A 26,015-nucleotide genomic window follows, 5' to 3' on the forward strand; every position below is an offset into this window, starting at 1 on the left:
CCTTCAGAAAGGTCCCCAGACGGTCAGGAGCCTTTGAGCGGTGTTGGGGGGTGACCTGTGACACTCGCTACGCTGGCCAGCACGAGTCGAGAGCTGGGACGTGTTCTGCTGAGAAACGCTAACTACTAGTAGGAACAGCAGCTGCAGAAAACACAGTGCATGCCGGAAATGAATGACACTACTCCAGATGTTAAAAAGAAAAAAAAAATTATATTGTAAGTACAGTACAAAAAAAGTTTCTTTGTATAATTGTAATGTAATCTGGATCAAACAGCAAGGAAATAACAAAAATATAAAAAACTGCTAAGTCTTGCCAAAGTTTTCCCTCTAGTACCAAATACCACAAGATACAGATTATACAAAGTGTACAAATTTTAAATAAAAATACAGTACACCAGGGTTGTGTGTGTTTTTCAAACTCTTCAAGAGTTTTCCGTTGTACAGACAACAAAGCTGAAGCTGATCCCCTTCTGTTCCTCGGAGAGCAGATCTGCCCCTTCACCACGGCGCTCTCGATTGTAAAGGGCTGGAAAGAGCCGGTGATTTTGTACCGCTCTCAACAGCCCAGTAAGGGCCGGGATCTGAAGTGGGATCGAGATGCCTCCCTCCTGGGCCCTTCCCAGTTCCAGGCTCACTGGGATTAGTCATATATTGTTAAAACATGTATGCTCTGGTCTGAGGCTTGCGTTGAGAACTGGTACGGTGGTCTGAAAACGTTCCGCTGCCTCTACTAAGTGAGAAAACCTAACGCTGCACTGAGAAAAGCTCCGTAAGAGACAGACTGCCTTGTACAGGCACAGCTAGGGAATACGTGGTAAAGAGGAATGGGGAGAAAAACCCTCCTGCACACCTGAGGATTTAATTTAAGTATGATTTGGGGCTCAGCCACAATGAGGGACAGCTCACTTTCAACTGCCCTGAAAAACAGAAGCTGGATTTCAGACTGGAAGTAAAAAAGTGCACTTCTGTCATTTTAAAACTTTTATCTTATAAGGCTGGAAAGGCAGAGTCAAATTATATTTCAGTTGTTCTACCTACCCTCACAAGATCGCCTGTTTCTACAAACACTTAAAATCCTCCTCGTGTTTCCCCATACAATGCCAGTGCTTACTACCAGTGCTTACTACTGGTATACATATAGGTGATTCCTGCAGGAAGTGGGGTGAGGCAAACTTGATTCATGTTTTCCACACACTGTTGGTGGAGGGAGGGATTTTTGCTTTTAAATTATGTATATATATATACACACATACACAAACAGAGAAATATACAGGATAAATTAAAATCTGTTACAGATATAGGTAAACGTTAAATACATATGACATGAACACCACATACACATACATACAGACACACAGAAGCCTATATGAGAATCAAGTGCTCTCCTGCGGCTCTTCTCCTTTAGAGGAGCAGAAAACCAAACACCAAGTATGTGGCTAGAAAGGTAGGGGAATCAGTCCGATCAACCCACGTGTGTCTTACTCAGCCGTAACTGCTTCCAACGGGTCATTAATCACTGCCTCACAGCAGCACCGTGGCTCTTTCAATACTGCTGGTGAAAGGGATGGGGGATCAGCGATCTCAGAAACCAAAGTTGTCTGTTCACAAAACAGATGCAAGATGGGCAGAAGCAATCCAAGTTTTTTCCATCTGCATCCGCGCTCCTCTCCATCAAGGTAGGCTGACCATGCCCTGGAAGAATCAGCAGGAGGTTCATTCTCTCAAGCCAATGCAGTTGGTTGATATATCGTGCTAATGACAATTTGGGTGCAAGTCCACAAGAAAATTCGTTGTCATCTTCCTCTTGACTTCACATGCCAGCTACCAGACCAGCCAGATGATGCTGACAACTTTCAGTTATTACTGACTGAAGAGGGCGGGCTGGAAAAAGTGACCAAGAGGCAAAGACCTCTGTATCTTTGATCAGCTATCTGGCTTTCCCCTCAAGCAGTAGATCTTGAACTGAAAAACAGTTAGAAATAGGGCTGATGAAGAGCTCAGTTCTTTTCCTTGGTCCAAAATATATTATCATCTCTACCTGCCCACAGAGTATCAGAATACTTTAGGCTGGAAGGGATATCAGGAGGTCATCTGGTCCATCCCCCTGCTTAAAGAAAGTCCAACGAGAGCAGGCTGCTCATTCAGTTTTTGAATGTCATCAAGGATGGAGAGTCAACAACTTCTCTGGGCCACCTGTCTCCATGACCCCTCTCATGGTGATGTTTTTTTCTTTATATCGAGAAATCCATTCTCTGGCTGCTTCCCCCAGTAAAGGATGTGAATTTAAGGCGAGTATCTCAAAAGCTTTCTGAATTCTTCACACAAAATACTTTCAGATTGGAGGACATTACACCCACCAACACAAAAGGGTTTTTTTTTCTCAGCTTAACTGCACAACTTTTCATAAAATAGAAGTCAAATAGTTACAATCCTATGTATATACTATACAGATATAAAACTTTAAAACCCTACACACGGAGCCCTTTGGGAGTGCCGGCGTAGTGCATATGTACACAAGTCAGTTATGCAGAGGTCGAGTAAATCCCACAATCCTTTCCCATCAAAGTCCAGGCATGATGTAGGCGATGTTGTCTAGTGTGTTTGACTGGGAAAAGAAATTCAATATTTTTTAGTGTCAGGTAATGACTCAAAATCCTTAAAAAATGACAGACGAGGGTACTAAGCATGTTCACTTGTCTTACAAGTTACCATATGATGAGACAACCAAATCTGCCTAGTCATCACCACCACTGCTAGGCTTATTTTCCTATTTTTCGAAATGTAAGTTAACCAAACATAAAGGTAGCCTTAGTATCTGTAAGCACCTGGAAACAATGACAATTCTTGAGGCCTTCCTCAAGAGACCTCCTCCTTATGAACCCCATACTCTATCTTTACATTTGAAACAACAAGCCACATTGATCATATCACATCAACCACAGGAAAGACTAGTGATGAAGGACTTGAGCAAAGTGATCAAAGTTGTAGCATATAAAAAAAAATTACTTTACTTTACACTCACAAGTCCTTTATGAAATGCTGTAGTTTAAAAGTAAAGAGAAAAACCCTCAAGCAAACCCACTAATAGGGTGTCAGATGGGAAAAAGAAGTACCCTCCAGTTTTCCTTGTGAATCGTAACAGAATTCTGAGAGTAAGAGTCCTTCTTGTGCACATCAGAAAACAAGACCCAGCAGTATATTATGTGTATGTTCTTCAAATGCAGTATTTCAGTAAGATCAAGCCTGTGGCTGGATGATCGAAGAACGCCTTAAGAAAACCACATTTTAATTGCTAAAACAGAGGAGCTGGATCTCCACCAGCTGTGATTCTAACATTTAACAATGCCACCTACTGACTGAAAAGATAAATTGCATCCTACATGCTACATGACCACTGACAATTTTATCCATGTCTTAAAACACCACTGTCGTTGTGTACATGATGGTAAAAATCAGAATAATTTATTATCAAGTCCGAATACCAGTTTTCAGAAGTGAAGGGTAAGTGCCTCAATCCACCTAAAGCTCCATTGCTCCTTATAACAATAAGCTGATCAAGTTTCCAATATACGCACCATTTAGTCATGCGGTGTCATTACTCTGAATGCACTTGGCAAGCAAGAAGGAAAAAAAGCATAGGATGTTTTTCCATGGCTTAGGATGGGAACACCCTGCTGACTCAGCTTTTGTGTAGACAGCCAGTTTGTGGGAGCTCACAGCCTAAGCTGTCAACTTTGTTGTTGTGAATAGTCCTTTCTCAGAATGAATCAATGTTTGAGCTGCCCTATTATAACATGCCAATTCATATCCCATTTTTGTTGGTCTGTCTGCCAGATTTGTTTTTAATCTCTTAACTTTTGCAGAATATATATTCATTTTTCATGTCTGCTCTTTCTCTGCTTCTCACGTCTCCCATTGGAGGTATGACTCCCAATTCCTTTTATGCTGCTGCCATCTTAATCTATGTCCACATCATGCTACATAGATACTAGAAGCTGTTGCTAAATCAGAGCTCGATAGAAAGTGTAGATTACAAGTGGAAAAGAACCTGTAGTTATGCTGTTCCTTAAAACAGAGACTATTTTTCTTTCCTTGGGGAAGGTTACAGCCACACGTAAAAGGCCCTTCTCAATCACATTGGGAATTCTGAGATCACAAGTTATTTTTTATGCTACTAAAGGAAAAACAGATTGTGTGATGCAGAGCAGCTAGAAGGTGCTTTTTATTTTTATGGAAAATCAGATCCATCAAAAATACTGATATGTGTAAAGGTGCTTTTATTTGATTCAGATGGATTGATTCAGTCACTAAAACAGGACCTACACACACTGCAATCAATGATACAAATATGAGGTCAGCTGCCACTGGGAGAAAAGAAGTTGCACAATACCATAAAACAGTAATATCTTAAAGAACTTCAATAAATATTCCTCTACAAAAGTGTATGACCAAGACAATTTTCTTATTGCACTGGAATTATAATCACATCATAAGACTGACTAATCAAAAAACTCCATCTCGACCCCACTGAAATTAACGGTGCTAGAATGGAAATGACCACAAGGAACTCACCAAAACGTGCTTAGGGCAGCCATTCAACTCTGGAAGTTGTGTGGTCAGACATGCTAACGGGCCCAAAGCACAGATGATTGAATCTAGAAGTACTGACAAACTTCCTGAAACAGCCACCATTCCCTGGAAGTAATGAAAGAAAAAAATGGATAGGGATGACTAGTGGAAATTATGGTTCTTTCACAACTGTATTAATTCTCATGCAGATACAGTATCTTCACTCTTGAGCTCCTCTAGTCCACTTCCATTATTTACACAGTAACAAAACTATGCCATGCGCTTCACAGAGAGACTTCAGGCTCAAAAAATTCAAGAATTCAGTAGGCAACTGAAGGGGAGATTTTACTGCGATTGTTCCTCTGAAGAATGACCTTAATCGGACATACCAGAAACAAAATGCCAGCACATTTATTTATTTATTTGTGCAAGTGTAGTGGGATGAGATGATCACATTAGCCATAAAATTCAATGATATTATTTGAGCCAAATATGTGTTCTCCTTACAGGCTGGGCTGAGTTCTGAAAGTAAATAGGTAGTGTGTATGTGCGCGTGTGTCTGTGTGTATGCACGTGCACCCTCATACAATCACTATCATCTAAAAGTAGGAAACCATTAAAACATGACATCTTGTACATTAGCATAGAAACACAGAATAGTTTGGGTTGGAAGGGACCTCAAAGATCATCTAGTTCCAACCCCCCTGCCATGGGCAGGGACACCCTCCACTAGAACAGGTTGCCCAAAGCCCCATCCATCCTGGCCTTGAACACCTCCAAGGATGTGACTGCCACAACTTCTCTGGGCAACCTGTTCCAGTGCCTCACCAACCTCACACTAAAGAATTTCTTCCTAATTTCTAATGTAAATCTACCCACTTTTAGTTTAAACCCATTACCCCTTGTCCTATCACTACACTCCCTGATAAACAGTCCCTCTCCAGCTTTCCTGTAGGCCCCTTTAGGTACCAGAAGGCCACAATTAGGTCTTCCCAGAGCCTTCTCTTCTCCAGATTGAACAACTCCAACTGTCTCAGCCTGTCTTCACAGGAGAGGTGCTCCAGCCCCCTGATCATCTTCATGGCCCTCCTCTGGACTCGCTCCAACAGCTCCATGTCCTTCTTGTACTGGGGACCCCAGAGCTGGACGCAGTACTCCAGGTGGGGTCTCACGAGAGCAGAGTAGAGGGGCAGAATCACCTCCCTTGACCTGCTGGTCACACCTCTTTTGATGCAGCCCAGGATACAGCTGGCTTTCTGGGCTGCAAGCTCACATTGCCGGCTCATGTTGAGCTCTTACATCAATCAACACCCCCAAGTCCTTCTCCTCAGGCTGCTCTCAGTCCATTCTCTGCCCAGCCTGTAGTTGTGCTTGGGACTGACCCGACCCACGTGCAGGACCTTGCACTTGGCCTTGTTGAACTTCATGCAGTTCACACAGGCCCACCTCTGAAGCCTGTCAAGGTCCCTCTGGATGGCATCCCTTCCCTCCAGCGTGTCGACCGCAGCACACAGCTTGGTGTTACAACTTACCAGGCAAGTTGAAACAGTAGTAGCCCCTACCCAGAGCACTGACAATATGATACTGCCAGGAAACAACAGGACATGCAAAAACATCTTGGTAAAGGCCTTCTCTGATCATTCTCTAAGAAGGCTTGAGACAGCAACAGAAACTGGACCAGAGATTGGCAGAGATAGCAAGGAAGTACCAGATCCAAGGTGAACATATAGTAAGAAAAGACTGAAGAGTTCATTGAACTAAGAATTGCCTTCATGGACCTAGAGCTGCAAAGGACCTGTCTGATGCCTACTGTTTACTGAGAAACAAGGCTGCTTAGTTCACTGAAAACAGAGAGCAATGCATCAAAGAAACACGACACAACATCTCTAATTTCTCTTCTGAACAGAAAAGCATTGACTAAACTTTTAAGTAAAATAAAGTAACAATGTCCCCTAATCTTGTGCAAAGATTACATGACATCACCATGACATTGCTGAACTCACCTCTGTTTCCTGCAGTCTGTGTCCAATGAGGCTCAGAGATTCACCCAGCAACTGTAAGTGTGCAGCTACATCAATAGGATCTGTCTCAGGGACTTTGGCTGGTGAGGAAGACACCACCATAGTGCTGGTGGGGGATTTCTTATGAGGGGAAATGACTCCTGTTGGAGAAGCTGGAAACACACAAATTAAAATTCCATATTCTCCTCTTTCATTCTTTTACTTCCAAGTCTATTTACTTAGTAAAGTTCAAATCTCAAAGGCAAGAGATGCTTAAACAGTTCTGTGGGCCTGGTCCTGTGTGGTCTTTGGAGTGAAAACTTTCTTAAGTGTGCAAAGCATCTAACTCGGCTGAATGCAATTTGGGAGATTTGGTTTGGGATATTTGGTAACCAGAGATACCAAGCCAAGAACAACCCTTTTTCCTCCTGCAGCAAGCGAATTCCACTAGAATTTCCCTGCTGCCTCCTCTTGGTTTACAATCCCTAAACTGCTAAAAACGATACCATTCTACAAATTAGACAAGGAAATATTTTTTAAAAACTGCTGATGTCATTCTTACTTTCACAGAAAGATTGTTTTTTAGTAATACAAGTTAAATGTCAAGACTTGTGAGAAAGCACGTAGGGGTGTGAAGCAGGAAAGGACCTTTACTCCTTATTCCACAGGCAACACTATCTTCCCTGTCCAAGAAAGAAGACTAGAGCAAATAAAGTGTAACAATTACCTTTTATTTTTGGTGCACCATCTGAAGATGATGCCTTTCTCTTCACAGTGGTGGCCTCTGCTTTATTCTGCTTGTGTTGGAGATACTGAGCTTTCTGTTTCCAGATCTGCAGTTACCATGGTATAAAAAGAGAGATTCATAACATTAGGTAATTCTGTTACCTGGTGCCAGGACCTGGAGGCAGAATGATGTTATGTAGCTAACTGGTGAAGCAATACCATGAGAAGAAAATGGATGCTTTTACAATCGCAAGGGCAAGGTTTCCATACTTTCCATCTTTCCATACTTTGGGGACATAAAGTAGCATTTTTCAAGGTATGGTGGCAATGCTGCCAGCATGTTCTGACCTAAGCACCTAGTTTACAGAAATCATTTTACAAAAACATCTCACATGCACTCACCAGTTTATCCTTCTCAGGTAGCTGCTTCCACACTTCTGCCAGTTTTTTACTTAGCTCTCCAAAATCTGGCAGAAGGAAAGAAGAAAAATGTTTAAAACAAACAAAATCATAAAATCATGGAGAGAACATAGGAAATTTACTGGTCCATGCATACACCTTTAGGAAGCAACCCATTCCACAAATGGAACTCTCCACACTGTCCTGAAAATGACTGCCAGTGTGCATTCCCATTACTGTTTAAAATGAAAAAAAGCTGTTACCAGGAATATACGGTCACACATGAATATACAGGAAAGTGGCACAATGAAGATAACTCTTTAGAGAAAGAAAGAGCTAGCAATTTCTTTATCCAAATTCACAGCTTGGTTAAAAGGCAATGTAATCAAATAATGAAATCCACTCTTGTCCCCTTTGCCGCCTCTTCAAAGAAAATTGGCAGATTCTTTGCATTCTATCAAAATTAAGAGATTGGTATGAAACAGAGACGGTATGTTCTGCTAATTAATCCAGCTGGTGTATAATCAAGAGGTTAGATTATTCTCTCACCTATTCCAGGGTGCTCAGACACAATAGTTGTACGATATTCCTTACAGAACACTTGATAGGCAGACATGTTTTTCTTCTTTGGCTAGTCAGAAGAAGAAAAGGAAACAAAGATTTTTAATTATAATGAAACCCACTCAAATTTAATAAGAATTTGCCATTTATTGAAGACTTAAAGAAATATGAGGTGCTTAGATCAGGAACGTAAAAAAGCAGTGTTTTACATGTTCAGGCTGAATTTAGTGTTTACGAAAGCACAGGAACCAGCCAGAACCAGTATTAGTACAAAGCTTATCTTGCAACAACTCTATCAATGCATTTCATTCATAAGTTACAACCACCTGCTATTCTAAATCCAGGATCAACATAGAACTCTGTTAATATATCTCAGTTTTAAAACCTAAAATAATAATAATAATAATAATAATAAAAATAGATGTCATACTATTCACAGTACCTATCATAGATCTGTCAAAACAATTCAGTCCTCATCATGTTTCGTCCCATTCCTTGCATCCTTACAAAACTTCAAATGGGCAGGAAAATAGAAAGTATAAGTACATGGACAGCAGAGGCATAAGCAGTTGCCGAGCCATGATCAGAGAAAACTTACCAAATAGAACAGAATAACGGCTGAACAAATTTGGGCTACGCCTGCCCTTTTCCTGACACAAAGCAATTCCTGTCTCTCTGAACATGTAGAAAATGCTCTTCCCCATTTATATGCTTATGCAGTTATATCACCTGTAAACTCATTCATATGCTAGCTACCATTTCTCCTACTCATATTTTTATACACTAACCATGGAAAACTGAATTTATGGGTACAGGACAAAACTGGAAATGAGGTAGTCTATAAGAATTAGAATTGAATACAGGAGTAAATGGGTAAATATCTTCACTTTTCAGGTTACAGCTCGATTCCTTTTTACAGAAACTGTGATGACAGACTAGATCACTAGTCCAAAAGTCTGTCTGGCAATAGGTAGAACCAGTTACCTTAAAAAATTATGCAGTTATGCTTGGTACATAACCTGTATCAAGCAAATTAAGTATAACCTTTCCAAAGAACCTCTACTGGCTAAAGATTGCCTGTGCCACAAAACCAGAATGATACATATTCCTTTTACTACAAACAGAAATCACAGTGGCTGACACATTTTTCCAAACATGCTTCAGTGAAACCACCGATACTGGTACTAGTTATCCTTCTGTTTCAATTTAACATGCATTTGTATTGGGGTGCCTAATTCACCATTAACCATCACCCAATTTCTATCTTCCCTCCAATTTTTCCTTACTTTTTCTCTTTCTCTTTCCTTTTCTCTTTCCTTTTCTTTTTCTCTTTCTTTTTCTTTTTCCTTTTCCTTTTCTCTTTCCTTTTCTTTTTCTTTTTCCTTTTCTTTTTCCTTTTCTTTTTCCTTTTCCTTTTCTCTTTCTCTTTCTTTTTCCTTTTCTCTTTCTCTTTCCTTTTCTTTTTCTTTTTCCTTTTCTCTTTCTTTTTCCTTTTCTCTTTCCTTTTCCCATTTCTCAGCTTTGTCCTTATCCTTGTCTTCCTTCTTCCTCCTCTTCTCACCTTGACCATCTGAGTGAAAAACAGCAGGAGGAGGTGGAGGAAGAACATAGGGGGTACTGGGAGGAGGTGGTGGTGACACTGTTACTTCTGTTACTGCCACAGAGGCATGCCCAGAACTCCTTTTAGACTTAGAGTGCTTCTTCTCTCTGTGTTTCTCCTTGTCTTTTTTTTTCTTACTTTTTTTTGACTTCTTTTTCTTCTTGATTTCTCGGTAGGAGTCATCTATTACTAGCTCTCCAGCCTCCAACTCTCCACCAGAAGAGGAACCAGATTCTGGTTGTGCCTCCATACCTGAAATCTCATACTCGTTCCCATGGCCCTCTGAATAAAGGGAGGTGTCAGCACCAAAACTCTCAGAAGGTGGATGTGAGTCCGGAGGTGGTCTGTGCTTCTTCCGGGATGACTTTAGGAAGCTCTGCAGTTCATGACCCAAAAGGAATGAGCCTTGCTCATCTCGAGCCGATTTCTTTGAAGATTTCTTTGCAGCTGCTGGTGCTGAAGAATAGGAGAAAGAATCATCATCTGCTGCACTGCTTTTCTCTTTTGGTGAAAGGATGAGCTTCATCTTCAAGCCATCAGGTTCACGAAGAGTAAGTGTCTCTGTGTTCACATACAGAGGTTTCATTTTTTTAGATTTGTGGAAGCTGCCATCGTCCACAGAATGCTCCCCACTGCTCCCACTCAGCTTCTTCTTGTGGTGCTCCTTTTTGCTTTCGGAATGGCCAGAGGAAGAGTAAGATGATTTTTCAGAGGTCTTCTTTGAAGACTTTGAGCTTGTGGCCAAAGGTGAGGTGATAGCCTTGAGTAAATCCATGGTTGTATCAGCTGAGGAGGGGCTAGAAACTGCTTTTTTCTTCTTCTTTGATGGTAGATCCAAAGGCGAAACACCTGAAGTAGATCAAGAGAAATGTACATCAAGAGGATTCCCTTAAAGACAGCATTACACTAGCCCAAAGAAGTGAAATGGGAATCCTGCAAGGCTTATGATTACAGCTAATAGATTTACATCCTGGCTTAAACAGAAGATCTCTGAAGTTTGTAGGCAGCTCAGCATGACCTTACTGATACAATTCAGGAGCTGTAACACCTGAGTCGGTCAAATAATTTAAGGCAGGAAGACAGAGTAGGAAAGTTCTTGGAAGTTTTGTCAAACTCTATATTCCATTGTGAAATAACATATTTTGATGAAAATGTATCTTATTGAGCCTGAAATTACATCTCAAGTGCAAGGTTTTCATGCCATTCTAGCTAAGGTGAGACCAATGAGCTGAAAATACAAGCTTTTTCATTCTGAAAACAGATTTTGATGACATTTAAGCTTGGCTTTCTCTTTTCATTGAGCCAAAATCTTAAGCCTGTTAAGCTTTTATGAACAGAATTGTCATTTTCTGGCCAGCTTATTAATTGTAAGAATAATGTTTCTGCATTTAAACTGAACCCAAAAGCATTTATTTTTCACCCTGATGCATTCTATTTTTATAAATTCAGGAAAGTAATACTATCTATAAGTAAAATTACAACAGGGAAAAAAGAAATGCAAATCCCAAAAGGGAAGGCATGAGTTAGAAAACTACAGCTTGTCAATGAAGGGGAGGGTGGAAGATCTCTATGCCCAACAATGGCAACTTGTTAAGCTAGACTCTGAAAATATCATTCCCTGATCTTTTGGTGTCTGGTGCTGATCAGCATCAGGTTTCTGATTACTTGTCCTAAGATAGGTTGATATACCCCATAAAGTGCTAACCACAAAGCTTGATAACATTGGTTTAACAGCATCCTTTCCTCAAAGTCATGATCTGTTAGCCCCTTTCCCTGCCTGACTACTATCTTACCTCTGTAGCAGAACTCATCGGAGGAGTGCTTTCTCTTCTTTTTGTGAGGTTCTGTCCCCGGAAAAAGCTCACTGTCCTAGAATAAGAAGAAAAAAGTTGCTGACAAACGAGGGAAATAATATGAGATTCACATGGACTACTGCCATAGATAATAATTTGTACTACTATAACATCAAGGAACCCTAGGTATGAACCAGGATCATTATTCTAGGTGCTAAAACAAGCAAAGGCAACATACTCTGTCCCCAAAAGCCCACAGTGTAGGTTTATGGTAAGAGGCAAAAAGCATGGTTCAGATAGGTGGGAGAATACAAAAAATGGTATTAGTCAGGATTGGTTTCAGCACATCAGCCACCTAACTGGCATCAAACTTTCTGTAGGCATTGAAGCACAACAGGGCTACAAGGAAATTGAAAGACAGATCTCTATAGGGAGCTCCCCCCAAGTGAGAGGAGCAATACACAAGAAAACTTGAAAAAGCCATTTGAAAGTGTTAAGAAATGGGCAATGAAAGCCAGCACTTGGAGATCAGCTGATGAGTTGATAAAAGACAGACATCTACCTCTTAACAAAGCTAAGAAATAACTAAGCATGCATAGACTGTCAAGCCTTGAAAATGAATGCGAGCACTTCATGTTTAATATGCTGAAGAAGATAAAAGAAGTAGAAGGAGGTACAGAGAGGTGACAAAATGATGGGCCAAAAAATTGACCTTAATATGTCATGTCACCCAATTATTATTTGTCTCTTGACCAATCTGTGGTCCGAAAATGAAGCTCCTCTACAGAATTCCATCTGCATGGTAGAATATTTTAAACTATAACTTATTTTCCAGATTTAAAAAAATAAAATTAAAACAATCACAGGATAGTCACCTTTGAGCTAACAGCAGAAATTTTAGCTCAAAGAGGAAAGTTTTGAAGAAACTTAAGTTGTCACTATGTGATTTCAGAGTTAAGGCCCCAAAGAGGTGAATAGGGCAAGTTCATACCTCTCAAGAGCTATCGTTTCAGGCTGTCTGCAGAATCAGGAAGACAACAGTGCATCAGTTAACATTATCTTCATCCTTTGCTGGCTATTTATACCACCATAAATTCTAAAAATATTTTTTTTGTGTGTGTAAAATGTTATTCATACTATCTTATGACTTGCAAGGTTCTACATCAAGATTGCAACAGCACCTTACTGCCCTATTTTCTGAGGTCAGTTGTAATTGGGATTGACCCCCTCCTTTTCCCCAGGAAAGTTACTGAACAATACGGGACATCATTAGCTGCTCTTGCTGTCTTCTACATGCATTTCTACACAAAAAAGGACAAGAAACCCATCCATCCCATTCCACTGCTAGGTTTACACATATCCTTACACCTTTAGCCTTTCCTCTGAGGGCTTCCTGACCTGAGTTGCTATCTCGTCTTCCTCTTCCAGCAGATCCTTGTAAGAGCGCTTTTTCTCTCGCTGTAATCTGCCAGTTGCCAGCCCCACGTCATCAATACTTCGGTCGCTCTCTAGGAACTCTAAGATTTATGTGAAATGGGAAAAAAGGAAGAAATGAAATACCACATTAAGGAATGACAGACATGTGGACTATGCACAAAATAATATAACAGCAAACATTGGCACAAAGTGATGCACAAAACCCAACAAACACAGGGGCCTGAAAGATAACAATCTGTACTCTCGGACCACAGGGATGGGGCTCAGTGTTCTAATGCTATAACACAATCACTCAAGATTTCATTTCTAACCCTTGTATATTTCTTCCTAAAGACAACTGGACCTAGAAATGTTACCATGACTAAACACATCCGTATCCCTGCTCTCCAGTTCCATTGACCAGGCAGGGAGAAGAAAGGCTGCAATGGCAGAGTATATCATCCATTTCTCTCAGTTTCTAATCCCAGTACTTTACACCTGGAAGTCAAGGGCTTGGGATTCTCCAGCAACTCAGCCAGGTTAAATTTAAGGGCTCCACAGCATTCTAGCTTCTTTTCCCACTCTGACTGCATGGCCTGGCAAGGGCTGCAGAGGGTACCCTTTTGTTTGGTTTTTTTTTTGGCAACTCCCTCTGAGATTATGAAGCAGTCATACCTTCTTTGTTCTTGGAGTCATCATAAGCCATGGTGGTCCTGCAGGAGCCTGAGAATGTGTTGCCACGTCTGGGCTCCTTCCCCCGTTCCCATCTACAGGAAAAGGTCTGAGAAACAGAGAATGAAAATAACCCTCCCATAAAGAAGAATCACGATGTAAAATGGGAAACTTCCTCTGAATCAAGTGAAGATTCTCTGGAAGACAGTGGGAAAGGAAAGGAGTCTACCTTCTGGTCAGCTCATGCTCACCCTTCAGGCTTGACAGATTTTTTTTTTAAAAATTGAATTGGAGGTTGCTCTTCTATTATTTTAAAGATGTAAGAGACCACCTCTTCACTGTAAAATCTCCAAATCATTGAAGTATTTACAAAAATAGAAAGAGGGTGAGAAGACAGCTGAGTTTGATTTTCATGACACACAGGACTGCACCCAAACTTTTGTCAAAGCCACTTTTTGTCAGGAGCCACTGTAGCAAAGAATGGGATGTTTCAAGAGATTCCAAACCCTTGAATCTCAGATGAAGTGAAGGAAAAGAAGGAACCAGGCAGGAATCATTGTAGTACAAAAGAATTACTTCAAATCTTTTTAACTAAAGGATTGCACATTTGTAGTGAAGGTGTGCATCCTTTTGATGTGTTTCCCAACACTACCACTGCAGCCATTCTGAATACCAGCCTGGGAGAGGGAACGGAAGAAAGCACTCTTTTTTGCTAGGACTTCCACAGCATCCCAACCCCTGTCAGCCCCCAGGTTTCAGGCCTCCTCTGAGTCATTCTGTTCTGCAGTTGCTGGCATATAGCAGGACAGTGCCCTTATGGAATAGCTGCACTCTGGTTCTCAGAGTAAACAGCTTTTGTTCTTCAGTCAGCAACCAGCTTAACATGAAAAGATCGACCTTGTGCTCGTAAGTGATTAAACCAATTGCACCTAACTGATCTGGTGTGTTTGTGTGTATGTGCACACATGTGTAAGCATTTGGCCATGCAGCTTGTTCCTTCTAGCTGTCACAGCAATCTTGCCACACTGAAGTTACATTTGAATACCTTGAGAGCAGAAAACTTGTGCTTGTGCATCCTTGCATGTACCTCAATTTTATAAATAATTGGCTGAGGCTGAGAATGTACAACATGTTCATCCTATAGTGGTTACTTAAGTGAAACAACAAAGTCCCAACTAAATCAAGCTTGCACGTACGCAGGAGATGTTTCTGTCTAAATTTGTAGGAATACATGCTATTTCTTCAGGTTTTGGGAAAACATCTGCCACAAAATGCTTTAAGTCAGTATTCTGCCCACTATACATTGTTGGTAGCAAGCACAGCAATTTGTAGGCAGAATTTACGCACACACACACGAGCATGGCAGATGTACACACACTAGAATTGTGCACTTTGCAATGAAAAACAGCATCTTGCCACTTGCGGGCTCGCGATCTTGAACCAGGTCTTGTCAACATTTCATGATGTTCAGGTGTCATATGGACTTCAGTGGGAACACACAGGATACTAAAGCATTGTACTCAAGAGGGGAAGGGCCTAATCTAGATACCGCTCAGCAAAACAAAGCTGAAGACAGTCATTCATGAATGGATGACTTAGAGAAACTAAGATTTGTTTATAGCTACATGTGTATCTTTTAGTCTCTTTTTAAATCTTATCTGCTTGACAGGTATAAAGGTTGGTAGATAATGCCCAAAGGGGCTTACAACCTAGATCTCTAACCCTGCAAACACAAAACACATCCTTAGCTTGTCTCGTCCTATAAAACCTCATTAGGTTTCCCTGCTGCAAATTCTTTGCTTACAGAAGGAATTGCACAGGCTCAGCCCTCTCTTCGCGTCTCCCATTCCTTAACGCACACGCTTGCGGGATCAAGGCGAAGCCCCCCGGACTCCACGGGGACCTCCGCACTTCGGTCCCCCAAAGGGAGGCTGCGCACCCCACTGCCGACAGACCGCGGGGGGTGGAAGCGGAGGGGCGGCAGCTCGGGCCGGGATCCCTCGCCCCATTTCCCGCCGGCGTTCCCAGCGACCTGGGAGCAGGCGGGTCCCTCCAGGAACTCTGAGGGCAGCGGAGGGGACAAACGTCGGTACCGTCCCCTGCGCAGACCCGGGACCGGGCCCGTCCCGCGCCCCAGCCCGGCGCATGCGCGCCAACGCCCTCAAGACCCGGGCCCCGCCGCCGCCCGTGCCCCTCCCGCCGCCACCGTTTGAAGCGCGCTCGGCCGCTCCGCTCCTGCCCGCGCGCCCTCTCACCCGAGCGGGTTCCGGCCTCACTCCGGCCCGCGGCTCCACCCCTGCAGCAGGCCCGAACGTGCCCCGGCGGCAGGGCCGCCCAGCGGCGACGAGGGCTGCCGGTCCGCCGGTGTCGAGACGCAGCCGCAGAGCGGAGACGCCGCGGCCGCCTCACTCTGCACCACCGCTTCCCGCCGCGCCGCCGCCACCCGCGGCCGCCATCTTGGCGAGGGAGACAAGGGACACCCGCCCGGCGCCGGGACCAGGGGCAGCCAGCCGAGCGCCGAGCATGTCCAACGTGGCCCCCGCGGGGCGGGGGAGAAGGCGCAGTGCGGGATTGCCGAGTGTATCGATGGCGGGGCGGGGCGCGCCGTGGGGTGCCGCCACCCCGCACCGGGCGGCACGGCCTTGGGGCGGCAGCCGCCACGGGTTCGCCCTTCCCCGCCACGGCCCGCCGCTCCTACTGCGGGAGGGATTCGGTATTCGGTGCGCCGGGGCCTGCCCAGCGGCTTGGCTCCGGGACCTGGCCTGGGGACTCCTCTCCCGCCCGGTGCCCCGCCTGTGCAAGCGCCCGGGGCTGAGGCCAGAGTGGGGGCCGGGTCACCCACCGTGCCCCCAGGCAGCCCAGCGTGGTTCTCCAGGTGCCGTGTGCCTCCTCGGAGGTGTGGGAGCCACGAGTGGGCCACACGTAGGGCACTTCGGTGCGGCCGCGGCTCTGCCCCTGAGCGCGTCGTGTGGAGCGTGTGCCCGCCTTCCGCCGGTGGTGGGCACGACCTCCTCTCGGGGTGTGCTGTGCTCTGCTGTGGCGGCACAGCTTCCTCTATCCCTGAGCTGGCTGGGCTTGCAGCGTGGGTTAGGTGTTGGCTGCTTGTGCCTGCCACGGTGGGTCAATAGGAACGGGTGAAATCCTGTTATTAAGCAGTGACAGAGCCAGCGCTGCCATGAGGTTAGTCATGCGTGCGCATGAACAGCCATATCTCCTGTAAGCCTATCTGATTGCCTGAGGAATTGAGTGAATGTGCTGCACGGGTGGAGAGTCAGGACCAGCCGGAGCCGAGATGAGCATGTCTGAACAGCACGCTCAGGGCTACTGCCTGTGGAGGCATCATACAACCCTCATGCCCTTTCCGATTGATTGTCCAAAGGTGGGAGGCACGAGAAGGGCAAATTACCCCCAGCATCTTCTAAAGGGCTCATTCATGACTGCGAAGGATTCAAGATAGAGGTGAAACAGCCTGGTCAGAAAAAACAAGTCTTTTCCCACCAGGTTAGCCTTTTTTCACTCTGACCACTCAGGAGGTCTTTGTTCAACAAACTTCATTTAACTCTTACCTTAAATCTCATCATCTCCACTGATGCAGGGGTTTTCTTTTTATTTAGCTGCTGGCAGAGACTCAACAGACTCTTTGTCAGATGCTGCTCACAGTCACATGCTCTCTGCAGACTACAGTTCCCAGCCATGCCTGAGGTTAAACCTGACCCATCACAGAGGTGCTGGTTCCCCAGCACTTACAGATCCGCCTTCTGGTCCTGCTTTTGTGTCCTAACAAGTGTGTAATGATGACAACAATTATTTGCGGTACAGTAGGACCTAGAGGAATTAGAAGAGGATAGAGGCCTGTGTCTGTTACGCTGTGTGAATGCATCGTTTGACCCAAAGTAGGGGGTACAGCCTCTATGCACAGATCCATGTCTGCAAATGCAGCAGCTGTAACACATCAGAGTAAAACCCACCAGCCCTTAGCCTGAGCACAAGGCCCATGTAGATGTTGTTGTGCATGTACATGTGTGTGTGCCTGCTGGTGGTGAAACTCTAAAATCACTCCTTGCCCTCCAATGCGTTACCCAGGTGGACAGGTGCCTCTGCTGATTTTTGACCAGGACCTTGCCAGAGTTGAACTCACCAAGATGAGCTCTTTACCTCCGATTAGTGATGTTTCTAGGAGTCCCACTGATAGATCCATACCCCGTTCAGCAATGCATAGTACAACAAAAACATGTCTCCTGTCACCAGGATTTTTACAGTCTTCAGCTTCCTTGCTGGGTATTACTGACCATGTGGAAACTTCAGTTAACTCCTGGGAACACTTAGCCTATGGGTCAGGTGAAGGCAGAATGGGAGCAAGTCAGAATAAGCCATTATCATGGTAGGGAGAGGCTAGGTGCAGCCTAGCCTGAAGGAACAGGGATACAAATTGCTTTGAAAATTGAAAGCCTAAATTAGCCTGGTATTTGATAATGATAGCTAGTAAATGTGTAGGAATGGTATGTTTGATACTCTGCACCCTAGAATGAGAAAGGATTCTAGCCCACCTGCAGTTTAATGTTTTTAGTGCCGGATGGTTCGTAGGTATTAGATTGTGTCAGTGATTGTGTGTGGAGGAGGGAGAATGAATTTGCAGGTGAATTTGTAAAAATGAACATATAGCAAGATACTTGCCCATAAAGCCACTGAAGCACCAATCACTCAGACTTCCCCTGGTGAGATCTATCCATGCTCCTTTCCTCCCACAGAACAATCATAATAGTAATAATAATAGTAATTGTAATAGTAACAACAACAACATGTAGTCCTGCCTACTGCACTTTTCATCAGCACAGAAATGCTCAGAAAAACTCATTTCAATCATTCCCATTCTCCAGAGCTAATAAAGGGAACCAACCAGCACAAACCACTGGCATTTATTGGGTGCTTTCAAGCAGCTTAGCCTTTCTCTTTTCTAGAAAATCCAGGGATCCCTTTAGAGTGTACACCTAGATTATACAGGTCAGGTGGGGAAAATGTCAGGATGCTGATAGCAAATTTAAGAGAGTCACAACCCCTTCAAATCCTTAACACCTGACAGAATTGTTTCTTTGTACTTTTGAATACAAGAGGTCGTAGTGAGGGAATCAGGAAATCAAACAGTCCCCATAGTTTTTAAGGCCTGAAGTGCAGCTTCAGTCAGTCAGTCTCAGACTATTGTGAGAATATTGCTTATTTCTTTGTTCAGAGCATCTTGCATGCTGTTGCTGACACGCCAGGGAGAGAAACTGCAAAAGGGTACGTGGTATGTTCCCTCAGGTGTCTTCCTGGCAGTGAGATACATATTGTATAACATGCTTTTGCCAGTGCAGAATGTTTTAGCACGTGTGTACTTTCTTATTCTTAATGCTAGATTAGTAGTGTGCTAAGGGTTACCGCCCATGAAGCCACCCAATACGGTCTTGCTTTCCGCACATTATATTCACCATTGATCCTTGTCTGCCTGTTTTCTCCTGCCTGCACTAAGGTGCAAGTTTCTAGATTCAATAGCCCTCCTTTTGTTTCATTGTTTTTCAGAACTTAGTTCAATGGGCTCTCAAGTGCAATGAGTATAAGAGGAATGACTAGTACCATGAGCACAAGCCCACAGCCAAGTTATGTACAGAATTAAATACAACACTCAGCTGTGTGAACAATTATCAGTTCTCCCTGTCACAATTTGCAGCTCACAAATCTCTCTTCACTGCCCCATTTTTCTGGTTGTTTTTTTTTTTTTTTTCCTGGATTCCAAGATGACTTGACATTAACTGGAATGGGACTTGGATTAAAACCTCTAACCCCCACCTATTCATGAAAAGCCTGCTTTGTTTTGCACAGGCAGCGCTGCTCTTCTCCGTGCACACTACACCACTTGTATGTTCCTAGCTACCAAGCTGCCCTTAAAAAGGAAGCACAGCTTGTTACATTTGGATAGGTTCTATGAAAAATAAATATATTTTAAAAAGCTTATGGCTATGAATATGGAGGAATTAACTACAATGTTACAGTGGACTTTAGGCAAAATGGACCTTGTGTACCAATTACCTCAGCCATATAATTTCCTTAGCCTTATTTATAAACAAGGCTAGTGAGTCCTGTTTTGAATACAAGAACTTCCTTAGAGAAGCAAAACTTCAAACGATTTGTTGTGTGCCTTGTTTCAGCATTGGGAATTTACCTAAATTACTTCCCATTTGTCTTTGTTTTTTTGCAGGATGCATTTGTTTTCTTGCCTCTTCAGCTGGGAATATAGTCATTAAGGAAGCCACAAGGGTTCGTGCATTCGTTTGTAACGTCAATACAACAGCCTGAATGTTCCCCAGAGCCACAGTGTCTCTCGCAGCGGACGTGCACCTTCTCCCCCTGCTCCTAGCGCTGCACCCTCTATATTCCCATGCTGAGAGAGGTAAGGCAAGGTGGGAGGACAGTGTCCTCATCCATCTGGTGGGGAAACAATACTGTGTGTTACAGCAGGATTACTGGAGTCCAGAGAGGAAGAGTATGTTCCTGGGTGTGGTTCGGCAAAGGGAAAACAGATGGCACTGGGGTGATAGGCATAGAGGAAAGGCTAAATGCAGACAATCAGTCAGCATCGGATTTGCCTTTTTTCACTGATTTTGATCTCCTCCTCCTCACCAGCTACCAGGGAGGCAGAGTTGGTTTAATCTGAGTTTCACGGAGATATACAAGGCCTATGCCACTGCTTTCAGCTCTTCCTCAATGCCTGCTCCCTGGGGACCTTGCTGGTCTCTGCTGACCATAACTCCTCACAACCCTGGTCCCATAAAACATCAGGCATTCAGCCCTGTCTGCATTCTTGTTTTACATTTTCCTTTTTTCCTTGCATCTGGTGATTTATTTAATTTCCTCCTTTCACACCTTGACTCTCTCCATTGCAGTTCCTTTCTGTACAGGCCAGACTGACCTGCTCTGCTCTTTCAGAGTGGCATGATCCTTCACCTGTACAAAAAGCCAGTAACTCTGGACTGTGTCATTCCTACAGTTTTCTGTTTATGATACAACCACAGCTTCAGCATCTGTCCTGCACTAGGTACCAGAAATTACTATGTTGCTAAAATTTATCTTCATATAATGTAGATGGGTCACAGCCATTTCTGTGGACCAAGCCTGCATATGCGCTTCTGGCTACGGATGTCATAGCTGGAGATCAGAACTTTTGGGAAGTGCCCTGAACAGCTGCAAAGTGGCAGTGGAGTGTGCAGAGGGGCTGGCAACAGGACAGTGCTACCTGCAAAACTCTTGGGATGCCACCTGGGCTAATGCCAACCTCATGACTGTGGTGTGCCATGATCTGTGGAGCTGCTGCTAAGATAGGGGCAAGTGCTGACATGTGGAAAAGACTCCAGACTCCCAAAGTTTGGAGGCATGGCAAAGACAATAAAGAAGAAGATGCACTGGTGTTGGTATGTGTTGGGAGAAGGGGTGGTGTTGCAGGGCATTTTATGTGTTGCATCCGCTTACATGGCTGGTAATTTGCAATGCTTCCAGGGTCACCAGAGTAGTCAAGATGATCTGGGTCATCAAGTGCTGTTCCCTGCTATGGCAAGCCCACTGTTATTCAATCCCTATTGTAAACTGACCGATCTTTATATTAAAAGCAATCAAATCCCATCCCCCCTTAACCCTCACTGTGTGGCTGTTCCAGAATCTCCTTTGCCTGGTGGTTAGAAACCATCTCCTGATTACCAGCCTAAATGTATTCATGGGTAGTATGCATCCATTTGTTCCTGTGCCAACGTTTTCTCTTAGCTAATATAATTATTGTCTCTTGTTGCTGTTTTTGCTCTGATGTATTTACAGAGAGCCATCATACCTCCTCTCAGTTCTCATTTTGCTAGGCTAAACAAGGCATGCTCTCCTAGTTCCCTCCTAGCTGATGGCCTCCTCCTGCCTCTCCCTACACAGGCAGACTTGCTCAGTGCTTGCTCACACTGAATTCTTCCCTGGAGCTGGGTCACTGGTAATGGACACAGTTTGCTCAGAGGTATCACCAGGGTCTTATACAGTGACTCTAATACTTCCCTCTTTCTGGAAGAAATACTTGTGTTTTTGTGAGGATAGAAGAGTTGAGTACTGTCTTGAAACCTTTGGATACAACTTTCTGATCCTTCCTCTCCCTTCACACTCTATCGTCACAGGTTAATGAATTTTACAGGTTAATAAATTTTACAGTGGCATTAATATATGAAAAGATAAAATATGCATAAAGAAGAGGATGTGGAAAACAATTGTGTGGGTCTGGTTGCATGTAAGGCATAACATGTTAATATAACAGCAAGAGTCAGTCTGCACATACTTCCCCCTGTAGTCACAGGGGAATATGGCAAACAAGGATCATATACAGCTTATTCCTTGCCTTTTGGGGACGAGGCTGGAGCCTGCTCAACTCTAGGTTTACCCTGGGACTGCAGCACGTGTAATGTGGAGGAGGAACTGTTGTCTCAGGTAGGTAGCACTCTGTGATATCGCACTGCAGGGTGGGCCACCACCATCACGCTGGAGGTTTTGGGGTGCTGATCACGTGCAGCCTGGAACTAAGCTTCCTCTTGCTTTGTTTCTCCAACATGCCCTAGCTACTGCAGGGCTGCACCATCTTACTTTTCTTTCTCTCTTTCCTTCCCTGCACTACTTCTTCTCCTGATAGTCAAGGTGCCAGACAGGTGTGCATCTGTATTCACTGGTAAGGAATCACCCCTAAAGCTTTTCATTTTTCCCTTCTGACGCATTTTTTCCAAGGGGCAGTACAGTACTATCTACTGTCCTCTTTTGGGTGGAAAGCAATTACTCCAGTAATTCTGCTAAAAATTATAAAAAATAAATCACACCCTTCACTATCATATTCTTGCTTGGAGTCCAGCTTGGGTTATTTGTGATGAAGGTGGGCTCATGGAGGCAAGGGAAGCTGTGGTAACAGCTTGGCTTATGTTTCACATCTCAAGTTTAGTTCTGCGCCTCTGCTACCTCTGATGTCTTCACCATTGCCTTTCCTGTCCTCTCTCTGCCTGTTCTCAAATACCTCAAAAAACTCCTGGCTCAGAAATGTCTTATGAAGTCTGATGGTCTGCGTACTCTGTGTGGCAGTGTACATTCTCTGAGACACCTCTGTACCAGAGCAAGTACCAAGGTGGATGCTGAACATATGGTTCTGGATGATACTGGATTTACATTTACGTGGGTACTAGTTTAGACTGTCTTAAATAAAAATTCACTGCAATATCACACCAGATAGATCACAAGACTTGTAGCATTTGCAAATGGAATACAGGATGAAATTACAGAAGTAAAACCAAGGAAGATGGTCATAGCATTTATTACAGAGAGGACGTTTATCCTGGTCATTTGGCTTATGTGTGCAGGGGCGCGCATGATGGTGGAAAGACCTTGGACTGCTGAGACTTTCTGGGAATCATCACTCAAAGGAAAGATAAACTGCACTACATGGAGCCATCAACCCGCCTTTCCCCAGTTACCTAAAAGCAGCTAGTCCTTGGCCTTGGGGTAAATATAATTGGTCAGGGATATAGTGATTTTTTTTTGTGTGTGTGTGTGGTTGCACTAGTGTTTGTTAATCAACTTGCTTAAAGAAGTTAATAAACTTGCCTAAAAAAGCCTCACCTCTCACTGTGCTACAGGCTGAAATAAATATTAGCTCAAGCTCACTTTGCTGGCTAACAGGAGAACCTAAAAATAAGGACCTGTGGCATTGCAACACGGCACAAGAGAACTATTTAACTGGGAAGTCTGCAGTCATGAAGAGATGCTCCAAGGTGAATCAGAGTGGAAGCTCCTTCAGCTCATAGATCACTGCAATCATGCAAATATATTCTGAAATTTCTTTTCTTCCTTTAATTGCTGTCCAGATGGAAGTTGAGGGTTTTCAACATTGTCTGGGGGTGCTGGAGCTGCGACAGTCTGAGAAGCAGTTTTGACCAGCCTCCCAGCGGTCCTCAAATCCTCGTCATGTACCTGGGCTGTGTACCGATGAGTTGTACAGTATACAAGGGAGGATAAATCATTCTCCCAAGAAGTGTTGGTCCCAAATAAGGCACACAGGTCTGTGTGCCCCACATTCATTTTGGTGAGAAAGCTGGGGAAGAATTTGATGTTTTGTAATTAAGCCGGGTGAGCTTAGACTGGGTGAGATATAAACAAGAAAAAAAATGCTGCTGTTCATTTCTGTGGAGATACAACACTTAGTGTACTTACACAGAGAGAAGTAGAGAGATTGTATCGGTGTACATCCCAGTCATAACTCATTTCTCTTTTTAACAGTACTAGCTTGGTAAGGCTATTGAGTATCGGTGCTGCACTTGGAGCACAGAAAGAATGGGATGTTTTATGGTCCTAAATTCAATTCACGGTTAAATGTCTCAGGTAATGGAAGCTTTTACCACATCACTTGAGAGACCATTGTATTGTCTGCTAGATTTCATAAGCAGGGAGTTTTCTTTTTTAGTTGAGCTGCTTGCTTTTTCTGAAGAAATAAATGACCAAATAAAAAGCAAATCTGAAAACCTCCCCCACTGAGTCTATTTCAGTTGTTGCTGTTTTCTTCACATTTTCCTCCTTGAAATGCATTAGTTTACAGTTGAAGGAACCTGAAGAAAAGATGATTATTACCAAGAAATTTGCAAATTAGCACAGCTCAAAACACTCCCACAGCAGTGTTCTAGTAAAATGAGTGAGGCTGGGCTAAAACCTCTATATATTTATTTGGATCATTCTATATTTGGATTTAGAATCCTATTACCGAGCTGAAATTTAGGACTCTTTAGATACATTTGTCCTGGAAATAGCACGGGTAAATTACAAGGTCTGATAGGTAGGAGGATGAGGACAGCATCTAAGATCAAACAAGGAGAAAAGCAACAAACGTTCTTCCTTTTCCATTAAGTGCGTTTGCATATTTTCAGCACATTCAGCAAATGAATAGTTTCTGTGGATGGACAAAATTAGTGGTTAAAGAGAAGCAAAATGCACCAAGTATAGGATGTGGGATATTGCAGTGCTATTATACAAATTGATGCTATGCCTTCAGTGGGAGTTTTCACTTCAATTTATATCACCTCTGAAGGAGGAGGACAGGGCAGTTCAGTCAGACCACCAGGATAAGTCTATGCATGGAAAAACTCCCATATAAAGTAAGGTTGAAACATTAGTGAAGAGATGAAGAAGAGAAGCGATGGGAAATGTACACCATATAAGGTATGGTACAGGAGAAGATGTGACCACTAATCACTTTTTTTTCATGAAACAAGAAGAAAGGAGAGTTTAGTGGAGAGTAAAAAGAGTGGTAAAAGCAAGCTTTCTTCCATAATACAAAAGGAGGAGGTAAATCCCTGCTTTTGTGTTTCTTGGAGTCCAGGAGCACAGCTCTACACGAGGGTAGAAATTTCTGTGTTAAGTCTAGTATAATTACTGTAGTTGCAAATGCATTTTTATTTAAACACTGCCATTCTGGAAAGCAGAGCCCTGCCATATTCCAGAACAGAAGTCAAATTTGGATTCTGAGAACTTGTCAAGAAACGCTCCTGGGAGACAAATGATCACATAAATGTCAACTGCAGCATTTCTTAAATGTTCCTGCTCCAGTCATTGCCAGCAATAATGTCTCAGTGATATCTTTTGGGCTGAGCGTGGATCTACACAATGTTATGTTCATTAAGTTCTGCAGACATCCAGCACTGAATTTTTCACTTTACCACAGCTAAGTTTACAGTTTATATACGTATTATTCTGTGCTGCTAAGCTTAGTGCTACCTGCCAAGATTTACGGCGTCTTTCCTTAAGCTCAAATGGCTACAAAAATCACCAGATGGCAGCAGAGTCATTTCTGGTCTCCTCTTGCCCTGAACGCTGGTCACAGCTGCATGCTCTGGGGTGCTCCTTCTAGCCACAGTTCCCAGCTTTGCAGGGTATGCAAAGGCAGCTATACCTACTGAGAGAGTACTTGCCTCTTCCTCAGCAAGAGATTTATGTTCTCCATTTGGTGCCTCCACGAAGGCTGTGTTTTAAGGAATTATTCTCTGTTCTTTTCTTCAGATTCCTTGTTTTTCTCCAGAGTTGTCCTCACTTGCAGACACTGGTATATATAAACACTAATGCCTGCGTTCTTATGGTATGGTATGTGCTGCCAAGGTAATGCAAGGTAACTAACTTGGTTTTGGCTAAGAGCAGAGACTGTCTCTGGAACCAGCAGAGGTTGACTCCATGGCTCAGGGCTGAAACTGGCTAATAGGA

The 26,015-nt window shown here is 43.5% G+C and overlaps 1 protein-coding gene across 4 annotated transcripts; it reads right to left on the bottom strand.

The window, feature by feature from the left end:
- Nucleotides 1-190: 190 nt before the first annotated feature.
- Nucleotides 191-16,300, bottom strand: HMGXB4 (HMG-box containing 4). Of its 4 annotated transcripts, XM_054826542.1 has the most exons (11): nucleotides 15,992-16,140; nucleotides 13,740-13,845; nucleotides 13,047-13,165; nucleotides 11,649-11,724; nucleotides 9,542-10,704; nucleotides 8,244-8,325; nucleotides 7,698-7,762; nucleotides 7,297-7,402; nucleotides 6,573-6,742; nucleotides 4,573-4,695; nucleotides 200-2,605 (listed from the first exon to the last, which is right to left on the bottom strand). In XM_054826542.1, the coding sequence occupies exons 2-11, from the start codon at nucleotides 13,768-13,770 to the stop codon at nucleotides 2,561-2,563; spliced, it is 1,980 nt and encodes a 659-aa protein (XP_054682517.1). In that variant the 5' UTR covers nucleotides 13,771-13,845; nucleotides 15,992-16,140; the 3' UTR covers nucleotides 200-2,560. The 4 variants fall into 4 exon arrangements, with proteins under 4 accessions (XP_054682499.1, XP_054682517.1, XP_054682507.1 ...); XM_054826524.1 differs by lacking the exon at nucleotides 13,740-13,845 and having other exon boundaries at nucleotides 191-2,605; nucleotides 15,992-16,300; XM_054826532.1 differs by lacking the exons at nucleotides 13,740-13,845; nucleotides 15,992-16,140 and adding an exon at nucleotides 12,640-12,666 and having other exon boundaries at nucleotides 13,047-13,167.
- Nucleotides 16,301-26,015: the final 9,715 nt, after the last annotated feature.

Source organism: Grus americana, chromosome 1, assembly GCF_028858705.1.
Source record: "Grus americana isolate bGruAme1 chromosome 1, bGruAme1.mat, whole genome shotgun sequence".
NCBI classification, from domain to species: domain Eukaryota; kingdom Metazoa; phylum Chordata; class Aves; order Gruiformes; family Gruidae; genus Grus; species Grus americana.